Raw genomic sequence first — 18,449 nt, 5'->3', positions numbered from 1 at the left:
GACTACCAGAGAAAGAAAACACAATCACATTTAGTGTTTACAACATCTTTTTAACTGATCACTGGAGTACACAGAGATAGTGAGGAGTGCAGGATTGGATGCTGAACTTGGAAATCTGGCTCCACCACTGATTAACTGCGTAACCTTGGCTACATTACTAAACGTCTCTGTGTCCCAGTGTTCTTTTCCATAAAATGGGCATGATCATAATAGCCCCTACATCATAGAGTTGTGAGAATGACATACCTTTACACTTGTATAGTACATAGAATAGGACCTGGCACATAGCAGTGCTCAGTAAACCTTAGTTACTTATTGTTTGGTCTTTGCAGCTGCCTCTGTGAATTAGATGTTTGCCTTCACTTCATAGGGATTCAATTTATGCTTAGAGAGCAATGGAGGAGACTGGAGGACGTGGACTCAAACGTTTTGATTCTAACATCAGCACTTACCCCAAGGACTAGAAGGCATATTGACCTGGCTCAGTACTGTTCTCCAGGAGGGCGTGCTGACAAACTCAATGCCCTACTAAGTGTTGCTTCTGATAGGGGCCATATCTAAGTAATGTTTCCTCACCCTTGATTGGTGGGTACAGGCATTCCAGGAAGAAAGACCCAGCTGGTTTCAGAAACTGGGCATCTGCCCTTCATATCTCTTGTTATGTTCCAAATGTTCGCCTTCTGCTTGAAGAGGCAAGGTAGTGGTATGGTTAAGAGGATGGGCTCTGGCTTCCAATTCCAGCACTGCAGCACACTGGCCAGGTAATCTTGAGTAAGTGATGTAATCTTTGTGTACCTTAGTTTTCACTGCTGATGAAAAGGGATGGCAATGGTGATCTCATCTACCTCACAGCTTTTGCTGTAAGAATTGGTACAAATTAATACATGCAAACCACCTGGAAGAATGCCCGGTACTCAATATGCACTCCATAGGAATTAGTTATTACTATCAAGTGTTTTTAATTCTTTTTTGCCTCCTTTCTTCCATCCCTTCTTTGAGTTAATTACAAGGTCAAATGGGATATAAGCATTCATCTTTATGCCTCTGGGGCCACAGCCTGGTATATATAGTCCTCAGTGAGAATCTACTATGTGCCAGGCACTGTGCCATGCATCTTATTCAGCTTACAGTGACTGGTCCTCATGAAAATCCTACGAAGTATGCGTCTCTCCTCTATTTTACCATGCGACAGCTGAGGCTCAGAAGGAGGTTAAGGAACTTGTTCAAGGTCACAGTGAAAAAGTAAAGAAGGATTAAAACTCAGGCTTATGACATCACAGGCCTTGGTTGGTTCCTAACCTCCTTGTTGGGTTGCCTTCTAGAATATTCCATGGGAAATTTTGAGAGATGGTTAAATCCAACCCACCTGGTTTTACATTTGAAGAAAAGAGTCACTGATTTACTCAAGGTCACATGGCTATTTTATGTGGTAAGACTAGGATAATAACCTAGTATATTGCCACAATCTCATGCTTGAAATTTCAGGAGGAAATGAAGCCAGGTTCATTAGCTGTTAAAATATACTGATGAGTATGCCATCAGCTTGCCTCTGGGTTCTGGGCCCTATCTTTGTAATAACACAAATGTAATTTTCCTATAGCATCTATTAAAATTTTGAGTAAGGAAGGACACATCCACACCCCTAGAAATTGCCTGCCAAGTCACTTCTCCTGCCTTCTCTCCACTGCAAATCAAATGAAACAGAGAGGCATCTCACTTGCCTGCTGATAAAGCTCCCTCCCTGGCCCTCAGAGGTAGGTACTATGCTTCTCTCTGCTTGGCTGCATCAAGAGCTCTGAGCACTCAACGAGAACCCAAAAGACAAAGAAAAATATCACCAGCACTGCAAATGCCCCAATGAACCTGTGGGCACATTGACTTTGAAGTCTTCAGAATGAGTGCTGGTTTGGAGAGAGACCCCCGTGTCTGAATCACAGCTCTGCCACTTCCCTGCATGTAAGAAACTGAACATGCAATTTAACTTCTTTGAGCCTCAGTTTCCTTGACCATAAAATGGGCATAAAATAGTACCTATTATTGAGGGTTGTGATGATTAGAGGTAATAATGCATTGAAAGTGCATTGCATATAGTAGGTATTCAACTAATGCAAGCTTCCTTCTCTTTTACTTGTCTTAGAAACATTTTCCAGCTTATCATTCCAAGGTTGATGAGTTGCAGAGCAGGGAGACAATGATTTACTGATTATCTCTCATGGGCCCAGCAGAATTAGAGCAGCCTGCAGTGATGGGAAGATGACAAGGTACTAAGGGGTCTGATTCTTTGTTTGCCTCTGCCAATAATCTGGTGTCTACTTCTCTAGGTCTGTTTCTGTATCTGTAAAATGAGGGAGTTCAACTTGGTGACCTACAGCTCTCTCCTAGCTCTGACCTTCTGCCTTACCATGAAAGGACTTCCTAAACACCTCCCTGCTGCCTGGTTGGATAGTTAGCTCCATGATCTCATGGCACACTTGACTATCCCATTGTAGCTCTTACCACCAACTATTATTTTCTTGTCTTTTTCTCCCAGAAGACTGGAGTTCCTTGGGAACCGGGCTATGCCTTGTTCATGGTTATATCTCCAGGGCCTAGCATGGAGTAGTAGACATTCTGTCAATGTTTGGTGAATATTTGAATGAAGGAGTAAGGGAGGAGAGAACCCTGACCCTTTCTTCCAATGACTTGATCATCACACTATGACACACACACAAGCTGTGAGGCAAATAGAGAATGTCAGTGGGGGATTCATGATTAAGGGCACACCCACAACTTGGAAACAAGGCCATCTGTCTTACTGAAGGCATACATTCATGCACCATGCATGTGCTTAGCCAGCTGTAATAGTAAATCAAGACATGGAAAGGGCAGAGTTGAAAATCTGCGAATACCAGAGCCCATACTAGTTGACCTGGGGGAAATCTTTGGATGGTAACTTGTATACTAAAATGTAGAAGCCACATGAATTCCAATATTCCAAGTACAAAGAAAAGAAAGGAAAAGAAAGATGGAGTGGCCAGCCTGGTGCCAAAAACCAAGAAGACCCAAGAGCCTGGAGTCGCCATTGTGTGTCCAGCACTATCACTGTTCAGGAAGAGAGGCTTTGGCCAGTGGTAGCGAGCACTGGAATTTCCTCAGCAAAGCCTTTGCTCCCATTAAAAGGAGAATTCCAGGGTATCTCAGCTGAAAGACCCTTCCTATTATGCCCTCAATCCCTGTGTTCTGACTCTACACACACCAAAGCCACCTTCTGAGGAGAGACTAGCTTCACATGAAGCTCTCTGTGACTATCAGGAGGAAAATATGGCAGTGGTGTTGACATGAGTTCTCTAGCCTATGTAACAATGAAATACCTCACGGGAAACAAGCCCAGTGGGATTGTGGTTGGTTTTCTGGACTCTTAGGATCAGTCCTCAAGACTGATCAACTGAGGGAGCCTCATTTAATTGAGTCTCTGAATCCCAGGAGCTGGATCCCAGAGCCTCTGTTGGGGTGAATGTGTGAAGGTGATACTCTGACTCCTCCTTTTCTCCACTCCATTCATTGGTTAGTTTATTCCTTTAACATTTGTTAAGAGCCTACGATGTGCAGATGCTGTGCTAAGCAGTCACAGAAGCACCTGGATTTGTTTGCTGTCTATTAGAGAACCAGGGATATCAACCACTGGGGGCAACAGAGTATGCGAGGTGCCCAGCTGGAAGCCCAGGGGACCCAGTGTGGGTGGAACATGAGTGAGAGAAGAGGAGAGAGGCCTGAGAGGGGGTGGTCCATTCTGCTGGGGAAGACAGAGACCAGAAAACATTCACTAAGTGGTGACTCTAGCTGAATCCTGAAAGATGAATACACGATTCCTGGCAGGTGAGGTGGAGGAGGGTGGGGGAATATATTGGTGGAGGTTGGATTCCAGGCCAAGAGTGCATTATGAACAAGGCTCAGGGAAACTGATAGCTGGAATATAATGGGTTGAAGGAGGGCAGCATGGGTTTAGAGAGATAAGCAAGAACAGAGGCTGCTGTTGTATAAATGCAGGGGCAGCCATCTCATTGTATTCTACGTGAAAAGGGCCTCCTCCAGCTGTGGATCGTGGAGCCCTGGGGAAGAGCCAGATCACAGAGGGGCTTGTTTGTCTTTGGAGCTTAAGACTTTGTTCAGAAAGCCACAGAGCATGAGTGAATCATTTCAAGCAAAGGATAGCATGCTTTCAGATTTATATTTTTTAAAATGTACAGAAGTAGCAACGCAAAAGCTGAGGTTGCTAGAGAAAGACTCTGGGGAGGATAAGTAATTATATCAGTATTGAAATTGCCAGGAAAGAATCCCTGGGGGCCTGATCCAAGGTAGAAATGGTAAGCATGAGAGGAAGGGAGGGTTAGAAGAGATGTGGAGAGTGAGAATCTATAGGACCTGGTAAGTGATGGTGTTATCCTCTGGAATGGGTAATCCCAGAGAGGACTGAGGGGAAAAGACAATGAGTTTTGGACACCTGGAGTCTGAGGAGGCCATGGGATTTCCAAGCGATATTGGGCAGGAGGAAGTTGGAGATAGAAGACAGGCAATCGGAGGGACACCACTCTTTGCTGTGTGCACTCCAGTGCACAGAGCATGGTAGAGATCATGGGAGTGTGTGGGGTTGGCCAGGGAGAGTGTAGAGGTGAAAAGGGTAGGAGAGAGCGCTAAGGACAGAAAATTGGGATCCAGTTATATTTTAATTTCAGGAAGAACCTGAGGAGCCTGCCAAGAAGACTGAGAAGGTACAGCTGGAGAGGGAGAAAGCAAAATCCCAGAGAAAGCAGGGTCTCGGCAGCCAAGTTTAAAGAAGGATGCGATCAATGGTGTTAAATGCTCTTTGGACGGTACCCACAACACAGGACAAGACCATGTTAGTTCCAGCAGGTTCCAGTGAAGAGAGCTCAAGTGCCTTGCAGAAACAAGACCTTAAGCCCAGTAACAGGAGACCAACCACATGTCCATCCCATTCCCTCCCAAGGCATGAGAGTGCCCGGCGGAGACACTCATGTGTGTTCTCTGTGTGAAGCTGAGCATGCAACCTTCAAAGAAACCACAAAGGAGCTACTCGTTTTTAAAGGAAAAACACATGAACTCCATGGGCATAAGGAAGACATTAAAACAGAGTTGGGGAAAAGTTCTTCTCCTTCCATTTCATATTACCCTTCACAGAAATAATTGACTGCTGAATATATGGTCACTAAAACACACACACACACACACACACACACGCGCATGCACGGGAAAACAAAAGCTGGAATATTTGACTCCGCTTCCCATTTCCCACCACCCTAGATAATATAGGATACAGCATGGCTTTACTGCACACATGTGTTTTCTGGCTTAAAAACCCTGGGAGTAGATCCCTGTGGAAAGAACTATGAAAACTCCAGGATTCATGTGAATGTAGCCAGAGACTCTTACAGAGGGGTCTTCACTTCACCGGCAAGGCTGGGGGAGAGCTGGGGCAATTTTACTGCCATGAAATTGGCTCCAGATGGAGGCAAGGAAAGGTGTTTATCCCCTGCTGGTGCCAGACACAGACAGAGCCTGCAGTACTTAGCATCTTAGGCTCAGAATTGCCCTGTGCTGGGCAGCAACCCCACTGAGGGTCTGGCCAGGGCTAACGGGGAAATGGGTGGACCAGGCTGTCTGCTGCTTGGAAAAGGCCATTTTGAATATAATGACTTTCACATGGACTATGGGACTTGTGGGAAGGCATTGTGGTTAGGGTCTGGAGTGGAAGAGGGAGGAAAGCAAAGAGGAGCTTCCCTATCAGGCAACAGAAATGACAGCACCTTCTCCAGGTTGAATTTCCAAAGCCCAGCTCTTCCCTGGAAGAGTGGGGATGTGGCATCTTCTGCAGTGTTCCCAGACTGTCCTAAGGCCCCCAAACCAATGATTCACAACTATGTTGCTTCCCCAGAGAGCATCTCCCCTTTGGGTTGACATGTGGCCAGCTCAGGGGTGGAGGAGCCCAGACGGGATGTTGACTGAGAGCTTTGTGGCCATGGCAGAGGGGAGGGGTGAGGATCACCCACTCAAAGGCACCCACACCCCACCGATGAATGTGGAAATGTGCTCTCCCGCCCTCGCATAGAGACAACCGATCAGGACTGCAGGCTGAGCAAATGGGCGTTCTCTGGCTTATAGTGCCCCCTAGCACTGGCCAGAGGGATAGAGTTCCAAGAACTCTTCAAGGAGCCACCACCTACCTGCCTATCTGAATGCTGGAAAGGGGTCGGTGGTGCTGATCACTGGACCCATTCAACCAATTCTTATTAAACTCATTGTTACCAACACTTGATCCCTGTCTTCTAGGGGCTTACAGCTCAGGAAGGGAAACAGATGCGTAAATAATCACATTCGAGTCAGCTAAGTATTGTCAAATAAGTTAATACAGAGTGCTGTGCGGACACATGGGAGGGGAATCAGAGGAGGTTCCCAGAGGAGGTGACATTTAAACTGAGATCTGAAGGATGTGGAAGAGTTCGATGACTTTCGAAGACCAAAAAGAAAATGGAGATAAAAAAGACACCTTCCTAACCTTTTAGTGCTATGATCCAAGAGGCAAGCAGGCAGGTGAAGACATAACTACACTGGGCGCCGCCAGAAGCCAGACCCTGTCTCTCCTAGGACTTTAGCATCACAGTCTTCTCTGAAATTCCATTTTCAGCATTGATTCTTGGGGGAGGTAGCAGTTTAGGAACTCAGTGTTGGCTGAGAAACTGATGGATGGTCTTCAGTCTTAAGTACATTCCTGTGTGTCAAACCTGTTTAAACAGCAAGACCCATCTGCCCTTCAGAAATATTCACTTGTCCTTGAGGATTTCCCATGGAATCTTAGAATTTTTGAGGCGAGAGAGATTCTGGGGACCACTGAGTTCTATCTTTCATCCAATAAACACAGAAGTCGAAGTTGACGCCTGGACAGGCAAAGTGACTTGACCAAGGCAGATGCACAACTATTCTGCAACATTCGGAAAAAATCCCAGGTTTTTTTATTTTTTTTTCCCACTCTACTCTCTTTTCATTTCCCAGAAACAAAATTTTCATGTGCCTTTTTATAGTGATATGTTTGGAATGCATTAGCTCATCATTTAGAAACGGGAAAAAAATAAACACACAAGAGATAAACGTGTCATGAGGACAAACCTGTATTTCTTCTGATTGGCTCAGAGGGTGATTATTATTATAGTAGAGAATATTTAATCAGTGCAGGTAAAAGTTCTCTGTGGGCTGGACACCGTACAAACAGACTCAAATGGATCTGTCTACAGATCTCAAAAGCAGATATGAGATCTGTGAAAGGCTGGTGTTCCCAAGGCCACAGTACAAGCATGGGCCACACCCTAGAGCTTGGAGGACTGAGGCCTGCAAAGGGGCAAGTTCCTTCACCTGTCTGAACCTTATTTTTCCTACATTTAAAATAAGGATGGGTAGTTTCTGAGGTCCTTTTTACAACTTCTCTTCCTACAGACTCCAGCATCCTATAACTTGATACAAAGAGGGTGGATATGGACTCATCTTTCCTAGAAAAGTCCCAGGAAAGGGAATACCAGGTCATCCTGGTAGGTGTGTAGACAGGCCAGATAGATCTTGAAACTTACTCAGTTCTTCCCAGATTTATAAATCTACCATTGTTTTTAGCTGTCAAGAGAAAGCAGGAGAGCCTGTATCTTCACTCTTACCATTAACCTCAGGTCCACCCCACCTAGCTTATTAAATGACATTGAAAAAACAATTCTTACATATTACTAGGCTCATGAAGGGGGTAGCCGTAGCAGGAGGACTTCCCTACACAAGGATTCATGGAGTTTGCTCTTTCTATTCCTTAGGGTGACAACTGAACTGCCTTCACATGGTGGGCAGAGGGGAACTGACTCAGGTTAGGAATAAGGCAGAACATCCTAACTGAAAAGCTCTTGGAATTCGTTAAACTTCGAGACACTGCATGGACCGGCTTAGGACAGGGAGTGAGAGGAAATTAACCAAAAGGTAATTTCATTACCTTTCAGCTGGAAAAAAGATCAGATTCCACTTGCACTTTCGTAATTAAGTAACTGCCGGAATAAAATGCTTCAGATGCTTTCTATGAGAAAACTGCTGCTTGAAGTTCAGCAGAAGTTATTTACTTGATACCTATATTTCAGGAAAAGCTTTCCCTTGGAGAAAATATCGGCAGACTGGACAAAACTGTAACATGAAAAGAAAGAGAAGAGAGGGCCTCTATCATGTAAGATGCTTATCCAAAGTGGATTTGGTCTGGAAAGTCTTTTAAAACCTTCCACATGACTGTGGAATAAGTCATGTGGAGTGCGGGGATAATCGAATCTCTCAAATTCCACCACGTATGCTCTCATTCAACCTGGATCCTTAGACTGGCCTCCAGGGCACTCTGCTCAGGACTCAGTGGGCTGTTGGCCACACCCATGCTCCAGTCTCCTGAGACCCTATTTGGTTCTCAGAGAGCTAAAAAGCAGTATGGCTAAATATCCTAGGCCTCGAAGTATTCCTACTGTGGTTGGGGAAGTAATACAATTGTACCCCATAAAACAATGAAAACAGTGCTGGAAAAACATTGAGTGACAGAAACATCTCTATGGGTGAGGACACAGAGTGAAGACAGGGAGGGTTTTTAAAGCTGGGTGGGGAACAAGTCAGAATGATGTGGAAACTGGTTCCACTTTCCTATGGCTAAAATGCTCAAGGGCAGGGAAAGAAGTTTCAAAAACGTTCTTGGAAATACTGCCTCTCACAAATTCTTCGGTGTTTCTTGTCCCAATGTCACTTCTCTGAGAGGTAAACAGAGGAGTTCTGAGAAAGAAGCTGAACTTGCATTTCTCTCCGTTTTTATTTGTTCTAAACTTGTAGCATTTCTACAGCCCAAACATATGAATCTCTTTCTAACAGGATGAAGTGGAAGAGAAAGGGAGAGAGACAAGTGTAGAAAGATGGAAGATCCCAGCTGCAAATGGCCATTTGCAGTTATATGGAACAGATGCTGAAGTTCGGGGAAATGCAAGTCTGTCTGCAGATGGGAAGGGGCAGTGGAAAGGGGTGACTTGAGTTCCTGGCTGGCCACTAATCATCTCATCTTTCTGTGCCAGTTCCTCACCTGGAAAGTGGGAATGATACGTGCACTTGCTTTTCCTATCTAGAAGGATTGTTGTGAGCACTATAATGAGGTAAGGTACAGAATCCTGTTTTTAAAAATACAAAGCAGAATCAAGATGTTAATAATAAGGATAGTAATTGTGTTCATTATTTGCAATCATCCATTATAGCTAGCCATCTAGGATCCTGGATTGTTCTCCTAGTTTTACTACAATTTTGGATCAGCTCACCCACAAATCCCTTGCTGAAGGGTGGTGACCTGTCAGCAGCCATGGGTGGGGAACCATTTCCTCTTGCCTTTCTACTTTCTGTCTTGCAAACATGCCCAGGACCTTTGTACTTGTGTTCCCCCTCCCTGGCACCCTCTCCCATGGCTTGTCCAGAGTGAATCCTCCTCTTTGCCCACTTCTCAGCAAGGATGGCACTTCAGGGAGCCCTTCCCTTGCTAGCACAGAGAGAGCAGTGCCTTCCCCGGTCATGTTCAACCCAGAACTCTGTTTTCTTCATAGCCCTAGCATGACAGAAAATCACCCTGTGCATTCATGGATTTCCCTGGGGGCAAGGGCTTTGTGTTGCTTAACCCAGCATCCTGAACTGTGTTTGTTGACTGAATACAGAACCCCGTTTGCTCTGGGGGAGCACAGAAAAACAATCTTCTATCATATATCATAGCCAGCTGCAAACAGCAGATGGCTTCTCGTATCCCAGAGAGCAAGAACCAGAGAGAGAGTGAGAGAGAGAGAGAGAGAGAGAGAGTATGTGAGTGTTTGGGTCTTTCTCCTCTGCTCTCTCTAGAGAGACTGGAGGGGTAGCAGTTAGTATCCCCGATAGCTGTTCCACCAGGTGCAGTCAAGGACTCTGGGACATGGCCAACCCTGACTCGTGGAAGGGGTCCTGCTGGGGTGGGTGAGTGGTAAGTTGGTTCTGGTTTGGATCAGAGGCACCCAGTGGCGTGGGGCGAGTGCGCAGATGAGAGGGGGCCCCAGGGCGCCGCTCGGAGGACCCGGCAGCAAGCACCGGTCCCGGGCGTGCCCCAGCCCACCCACTCGCGTGCCCACGGCGGTATTATTCCCTATAAGGATCTGAACGGTCCGGGGGTGGCCCCGCCCCGCTGCCCCGCGCCCCCGGCCCCGCCCCCTTTTTGGAGAGCCGATGAGGTAATACGGCTCTGCCATTGGTCTGAGGGGGCGGGCCCCGAGCGCCCGAGGCGGGGTCCCCAGGGGCCCAGGCTATATCACTCGACCGCCCAGACAGCGGCGCAGAGCGGGCAGCAGGCCGGCGGCGGGCATTCAGACGGCTTGTCCTCCTCCTCTTGCTCCTCCAGCTCCTGCTCCTTCGCCGGGAGGCCGCCCGCGGAGTTCTGCACCAGCGCCGAGGCAGCCTCGCCGTGCCCCATCCCGTCCCGCTGGGCACTCGGAGGGCAGCGCGCCGGAGGCCAAAGTTGCCCCGCACAGCCCGGCGGGCGAGCGAGCTCGGGCTACAGCAGCCCCGCCGGCGGTGCGCACGGCAACTTTGGAGAGGCGAGCAGCAGCCCCGGCAGCGGCGGCAGCAGCGGCAATGACTCCCTGGCTCGGGCTCGTTGTGCTCCTGGGCAGCTGGAGCCTGGGGGACTGGGGCGCCGAGGCGTGCACATGCTCACCCAGCCACCCCCAGGACGCCTTCTGCAACTCCGACATCGGTAAGCGCTACCGGTACCCCGCCCGAGCCCCGCGCTGCAGCCGGGACTGCAACGCTGCTCAGGGAGGCAAGGCAAGCCCCACTCCTTTCCTCTGTCCCAAGAAAGGGGCAAACGGGGTTGGGGCGGAGTGGAGAAACTCAATGTCCTTGGCTGGGGTCTCTGGCATAGCCAAGAGGGGAAGATGGCCTGCAGAGGAAACTCGCTGTGGCTGAGCGAGCCCTTGGCCGCCTTTGCTTTCCTAACTTAGGGCGTGAGGTTCCTACCGGTTCTTTTGACATCTGGAAAATGTCCCCATTCACTACTAAAGGAGGAAGGGCTAGAAGAGAAGGGTGGGGAAAGGGTTCCCAAAGCTTGGAATGCTAACTAAAGTGCTGGGAAGTTAATTAGTTTAAAAAAAAAAAAGTTGCCAGCCATGTGCACGGAAAGTTGCAGGAGAAACTTGGAGTACTCCGAGTTTGCATCATCTCCTGTGCCCATGAAATTCATACTTTTCACTGAGACCCAACCCAACTGCAGGCTTCCCAAGCAAGCGCAAACCGAGCTTCTTGGACTGCCAACTTTGGGTGGATTTAAGGGGGAAAAGGAGGAGAAAGCTGTGGCGTTGACCCACCCCCTGGAGGCACTGTATTTGAGAGTGTTGATAGCCAGCAGAAGGTGGCGTGTGTGAGGGATCACTTATCACATAGCTGTGAAAATTCACAGGAAGGCTATTTTTTTTCCTTGAATGTGTGTGGGGAGGGAGAGAATGGGCAGTGGAAAACAGATTTGTCACCAAAAGAACAAAGCTGCCAAGGGTCACATCAGGGTGACAGTTCCAGACTGGACTTAGTGTCTTGAGTAGAGTGACCCTGTAAGGAGTAGGAGGTCCTACTCCTTAGCATGTACAGAGGGCCTTGAGAGCATCCTGGGAGGCTTGTCTGGGAGTGTTTGGGACACCCGTGTTTGCTTGGCCAAAGGCGGAGTGGCATCTGGAAAACATCTCTCTACTCCTTTCCAGCCTATAAAGCATGCAAGTCCAGTGGCACTGCTGGGAGACTGTGTGTGTGCTGAGCTGGGCGGTGAGGTGGGACAGCCTTGCCGCCCTCTGCCTGTGTCGATTCAGAGGTGAAGAATGGAGCATGTGTGTTTTAAGTACAGTCATAAAGGAGAACGAAATTTTCCACTGAGTCTTGGGTGAGGGACTCTACCAGTGTGTTGCGGTGAGGAGGGGAAGGAGGCAGGAGCTTGGCAGGGGAGGCAGTAGAGGCCGGGAGGGGTGCTGCTGGTGGGCTGGACCGAGCCTAGAGGTCAGAGTGGGGGTGTGGTGACCAGAAAGTCAGTGCAGTTGGCAGCTGAAGGTGTTTGTGTGATCTGAGATCGCCCATGTTAGAGGTTTCCTGGGGCTGCAGGGTGCATCATTCCCTCTCCCTGGGGAACCTAGCTGGCCCCAGGTTTGTGGATTGCTTAGAAAGATCCTCTTGGGCCTCCTGAAGCCTGGGGAAGGTTTTCCTCCCTCCTCCTCTGACCGCCTCCACCCACATTCCACTTACTCTTTCCCTCCTCATCCCAGTTTGTGACATGTCCACCTGATTAGTACGGGGAGTTGCTGCTGCTTCTGAGTTCCGGTTTTGCCCAGCGGGAGCACACACATGCGCTGGCCAGGAGGCTGGCAGGTGGAATCAGGGTGTGCAGGGGTGCAGCTCAAGTCCACTTCTGCTGGAAAATGGGCTGGGTGGGTTCACCTGGGTTTTTTTTTTTTTGGTATGTAGTGGGAGTGGGTCCCCATTTTTCCCCCTTGCCCTTTGCTTTGGGGGTTCTACTCTAGAAATTGACCACAGAAAAGTAAAAACAAGCATGAGCAGATCCTGCTTCCAATGTGGGCCCTCCAGTATGTTTACTGCTTAGGTTTCCTGCAGTGAGTATGAGTGATGCAGAAGTTTCTCACAATTTCTCTGGATTAATTCAATAAATAGCTCCTTCACGCCTTTTAATAAATTTCCCAGAGAAAAGCTAAGTTATCAGGAAGTACCCAAAGACCAGGAGATTGTGGTAGCAAAAAGAAAAAAAGAAACAAAAAATCTTCGATGCTCTGGCATGGATCCCAAATTGTCCTGCCTGGGTTTGGTGCACTGCACTAGTGGCAGGGATGAGCTAATGCTTTTAAAACGGGAGGTGTGGGTGTGGGCTGCTTGTCTGCCGACCTCCTGCGCCTTGCACAGCACCCTACTGGCATCCAGTACTTGGCTCCCAAGTATCGTTGCTCAGAGCCTTTCTGGTTTCCAGTCTGGCTTAAAACTGTCCATTCTCTCCCTCAAGAAAATATGTAGGAGCTCCCTATTCCTTTGGACCCACACAATCCTTTCAGTCAACTTTGTAGCCCCCTAAAGGTGTTCATGCCAGCCTACCAACTTCCTCTTCTAGAACCTTCATGGTGGTTTTCTCTTCATGGCTTGGTGCCATGTTGGCCTAGCAAAAGGCACAGCAGGCCTGGCCCGGCCCTCTCCAGGGGGGCTGCCTGATGGCCTTTCTTCCTCTCTTTGCTCATCCACAGGTGTCTCTTTTTGTCTTTTGTCCCCAAAGTCCTAGGGCCTGGCACAGCATTCTGGGGGAGGAGGAGTTAAAAGGTGTTTCTATAGCAACTCCAGGCCCTGCACCCTATGGAAGTGTTTAGGAGAAGAATAAACTACATGCTGGCTTATAAGACACACTGTGGGGGAAAGTAAGGGACTTGGCAGCAGGCAGGATATCTGAGGTCCCCCTCCCCCCGGCCAGTCATTGCCCCTGAAACTCCTGAAAAAACCTTGACTCTAGAGGAGGAACAGGAGGGGGCTAGGGACGAAGAAGGTGGCCTCGGCGGGCAGATCCGCTCTGGCAGCTCTATCCAGCTCAGGAAGGGTTGGGCAGTGCCAAGGGCTTTCTGAAAATGTGTGTGTGTGTGTATGTGTGTGTGTGTGTGTGTGTGTGCATGCACGCGCGCGCGCGCGCGTGTGTCTTCTACAAAAGAGGTGTTTAACTCTAAAAAGGATGTAGAGAGGCCGGGTGCCTCTCTCAGTCAGTGCTGTGGGGGGTGCAGCAGAGACAAAATTTTGTGTCAGAATGCCAAGCCTTCTCTCTTTCTCTCCAGCCTCCTTTGCATGGGAGGAATGGGGCTGTGTGATGGAGCGTGTTCGGGGCCTGCCTCTGTGCCTGCTGGGAATTTGAGCGTGAGGCTCAGCTTGGGGGCCGGCTGCCAGCCGTGGAGGATGGCCCCTGGATATCTCCAAATTGTTTTGACAGGGCCCAGTGCCAGCAGATTCTTTCAGTATCAGATCTGAGGTTGTCGTTTTAGTAAAGAAGCCATTTTCAAAGAAACCAGATCCATTCCCTCTCCCTCTCACACACAATTACACCTCAACACTGGGCTTTGCAACTTAAGGAAAAAAGAAATAATCAGACTTTGGAGAGGGCAAGTCTGGGGGACCCAGGCTGTGGATGTCTTGGGAACCATGGAAGGAGGAGAGCTGCTATGGAGCTGGAGAAGGGAAGAGACAGCTCTCCTGGTGGCAAGCACTTCCCCAATGCCATCTCTTTCACCCCCTCCTCTGCCCAGCAATTTTAAGAGTAGGTATTGTACCCATTTTTCAGATGAAAAACACTGAGGCTGAAGAGATTGTGCTTGTCCAAGGCCACCTAGTTGCTAAATGATAAAACTAAAATGTATTATCAGTTATACCATCCTTCAAAAACTTTTCAACTTTGACACATGATATTCCAAAGTGACCAGGAGATGGAATGGATGGTTAACATTTGAAGAATGCTTTGCTTCTACATTTGGATTTTCCTTAAAAATATGAAGACAGCAAGAATGGCCAGAGATTTTCATTACACATTATCTTTAGGGAGGGAGAGCTTATTATTCTAGAGTATCATAGAGGAAAATTCTAATGTTCTTTGGCTATTAGAACTGGAAAAGACCCTCGAAACCATCAAGCCACAGTAATGAAAGTACTTGGTTTGTCTCCTTGTGGCCCAGGGAGAAGTAAAGTTAATAGAGATATGACATTTCAGGGCTTCAAGACTCTGCTTACAGGTGGGGATGAGTTAGGGCTCCCCAGGGGGAAGTACCCAGTCTGCCAATGTGGTGGGAGGAAAGTCGGGGGGGAGTCAGGAGACTGGGTCCCAGTTGGAGAAGGTGCCCCTCTGACAGTTCTGTGTCCCTTTCATAGTCCCTGGATAGATACGGCTAGAAAAGTGGCCACAGAAGTGGCTTGGGTGGAGGGATTTTTGTTTTGCAGGAACAGCAGGAATCATTCAGCTCCACTGCTGAATGGCACATTCCAACAGGTTCATTAATTAAAAACAAAAACAACAACACAATTCTCCATTGCACTTGGCTTTCACCATTCCAGCCAGTATGGATGAGGAGGCCCCTTCTGCCTTTTGTGGTAGTCAACTCCCAGGTGGCCTCCAGAGGCAGGGTAGGGTAGTGGAAAGGCAATGGGGAGGGCAAATCTGAGCTCCACTCCTTCCTCTTGGGCTTGCTGGCTGTGTGTGCCTAGGCATATATGGGCAATCTTTAAGCTTTAGTTTTTCAATTTATATAAGGAGAATAACAATTTGTACCATCTTGGCCTGTTTTTATCTATATTTTAAAAGCTATAAGTATATGAATGCATCCTATGTCCATGTATGTGTCTTTGTGTGTATCTATGATATATCCATCTCTGTCTATCTATCCATCTATCTATCTATCTGAGTAAAATCCTTTTGATTACTTTTTCTAACTCTAGTCCCTTCTCCAAATCCTTTTCTTCCTATACATTTATATACATAGGTACCCATAGCAAATTTATAGTAGTTTTTCCCTTAGACGCATGAATAGTAGGACACTAAATATAGTGGAATACCACATATAGTATTCTGCTTGTTTCCCATTCAACAATGTGTAGTAGAGCTCTTTCTAAGTTAATATATATATAAATGTCAGAGGGGCACCTTCTCTAGCTGGGACCCAGTCTCTTGACCTCCCCCCAGCTTTCCTCCCACCACATTGGCAGAGTAAATACCTCCCCTGGGGAGCCCTAACTTACCCCAACCTGTAAGCAAAGAGTCTTGAAGCCCCAAAATGTCTTGTCTCTATTAACTTTACTTCTCCCTGGGCTACAGTGAGACAAACCAAGTTCTTTTATTCTGAGGCTTAATGGTTTTGAGGAGATATATATATATCCTAAAATATATATTCTCAAATATATATATATATATATATACACACACACACACACACACACACACACACATATATATATTTCTTTTATGTATCCCATGAGATTATAATTTTAAATCACTAATAATTATAGAGTGATTATTATGTGCCAGCTATCATTCTAAGTTATTAACTTACATTAACTCATTTAATTCTCTCAGTTTTATGAGGGAGGTGTGCTATTGTCTTCTCCATTTTACAGCTGAGGAAACTGAAGCTTAGAAAAATTAGGTAACTCGTTTAAGGTTATACTGCTAGCAAGGAATAGAGCCTGTATTTAAGCCTCTGCACACTGGCTCTAAAATATATTAAACAACTATACTATATATCACACTATACTGTATCATATTATATATAACTACATACTCATATTATTACAATCATATAATGTGCATTTTCCATTTTAGTTGTTTCTGCCAATTTGCCCTCCACAGTGGCTGTGTTAACATAGTTCTTTTCGTATATTCAACACGAGGGGATGGAGGAATATTATAGCCCTGTGCTTAAGAGATTTCCATGCTTCTCTCAAATAGAAAACAATTTATACTTTTTATTGACTTTCTGAGCTTTTTTTCCTTCTTTTTGTCTCTTTCGAAGGGAGCAAAATTAGGGCCACGAAGACCAAGTTAATGTGAGTATTTTCATAGGGAGAGAAACGCTGCGCTGCCAGGAAAGCTGTGACCCTTGACTTGTTGCAGTGTTGGAGTCATTCCGTTGAAGACTGTTTTATTTATGTATTTATTTTGCTTTCATAATAAGCAGTAGAGTATTTATTACACGAAGTTGTTTGACCTTGAGGACTTACATGGATTCAGGTTCAAAGGTATATGTGGCTGTGTTTTGAACACACATGCACAAGATTTTGCTTTCTGACTCAAAGCTGTCCACTGGCCAGGCTCATGGTGGCAGCAGAGGCATTCATCTGTCTCCCTTCTTGTTGCATATGGATGGTGATTGGGTGAGAGTGGTGGGATGATCACAAGTGGAGGATGGACTGCTGAGAGGGAGGATGAGTGGACCCCAGCCAAGAAGGACACTAGGATCTCATCATTATGGGAGCTAGAAGGGCTGGTTCAAGAAAGAATTCCTGTTCTGATGAAAGCTCTTCAGTGGACTCTTAGGATAAAGTATCATAAAATGGCTTTTACAAGGGCCAATAGGGACCCTGCCTACCTCATCATCATAGTCTCATCACTGGCCCTTTCTGCTCCAGCTATTCACACTCTGTCTCTCTGGCGCTTGACCCATGACACCCCCTCGGTTTTGAACACTCCTCATTAACTTCCCATTCTCTAGGTCTCCTTTGGTTCCTTTCCCTGATCACTCCTTGGCATTGGTGCAGATGAACAGTCAGAAACCTTGCCCATATTTTGATCACCAAACATAATACTGTAATTACTTTCTATAGTAAGTATGGTGCACTTACTATGTGCCAGGCACTGTACCAAGCTCCTTACTTGCATCTCAGTAATCTGTGAAGTGGGTGTTGTCCATCCCAGCAGCCTGGTAAAATGTCTCAGGCTAGAGAAGCCAATGGCTTGTCCACAGTCACACCACTTGCAACCTAACCACTTGCTTAGCCTATCTCGAAAACCTATGTTTCCAGTCAGTCTCTCATATAGACCAAGGGCTACAACTTTTTAGACTTGGGAATATTCTACCCATTTTGTGACTTTTCCACTGACTTCCTTTAGTCTGCTTATCTTTGATTTTCTTCCTCTCCAGACATGCCTTCCCTGCTGTCTCCAAATTTTATTACTGTATAGTCAGTTCTGGGATCCTAATATAACCAAGCCTTACATCCTAACCCAGTGCCCTTTCAACAGTCTCAGTGGTTCCCAGCCTTTTCAACACTAAGGAATATTTTTTCTTATTACTTTTTCCCTTCAATAAGTTCTGTGTTTAGAATAATTATCCATCACAATTTCATGTGTTGAGTGTTGATTAATTTTCCATTAAAAAACAAATTAAAATATAACTAGAACTGCCTATACTAGCCAGTCATTCTTCTGACACTATCAGCTAATATACTAATTAATTACAGCCCAAAGCAAGGATGGTTGGTGTTTTCATAAGCCTGGAAAGCTTTCTCACGGGTTCCTGGTTGACTGCATTGTTGAATTTGGGTTGGCTTACTGATATGCCAAAAATAGCTCATGGCCTCTTTGGTATATCACTGTCCTTTGCCCCTCATGAGAATGGTGCTTTAGTTTCTTGCCGGCTTAGCATCTCTCCTCCCTGTGGGCAGGTCCCATGCATTTAGTGCCATTGTCACTTCTCCCTGTTACCCACAGTGTTGCCACCATGCCTGGCATAGACAGCAGATAACTGATGTGTGCTAGTTGAGGTCCCAATCCTTTCAGAGGAGGGGACATGGGTTCAGGTATTTTCTTATGTTCACGTCTGGGCATCCAGGGGCACACAAAGTAT

The 18,449-nt window shown here is 46.8% G+C and overlaps 2 protein-coding genes across 5 annotated transcripts in view; one reads left to right on the top strand and one right to left on the bottom strand.

Moving 5' to 3' along the window:
• Positions 1-18,449, bottom strand: part of SYN3 (synapsin III) — a 493,528-nt gene that overhangs the window by 249,968 nt on the left and 225,111 nt on the right. The gene's annotated exons all lie outside the window — the stretch shown is intronic.
• Positions 10,326-18,449, top strand: part of TIMP3 (TIMP metallopeptidase inhibitor 3) — a 54,662-nt gene continuing 46,538 nt past the window's right edge. The window contains exon 1 of the mRNA XM_032266922.1: positions 10,326-10,798. Within this exon, the coding sequence (XP_032122813.1) occupies positions 10,678-10,798 (121 nt within the window). The 5' untranslated portion in view covers positions 10,326-10,677. The remainder of the gene's footprint in view (positions 10,799-18,449) is intronic.

This window comes from Sapajus apella, unplaced genomic scaffold (genome assembly GCF_009761245.1).
Source record: "Sapajus apella isolate SASKATOON/1434 unplaced genomic scaffold, GSC_monkey_1.0 scaffold162, whole genome shotgun sequence".
Classification (NCBI taxonomy): Eukaryota; Metazoa; Chordata; class Mammalia; order Primates; family Cebidae; genus Sapajus; species Sapajus apella.
This window is presented reverse-complemented; position numbering and strand designations above follow the sequence as displayed.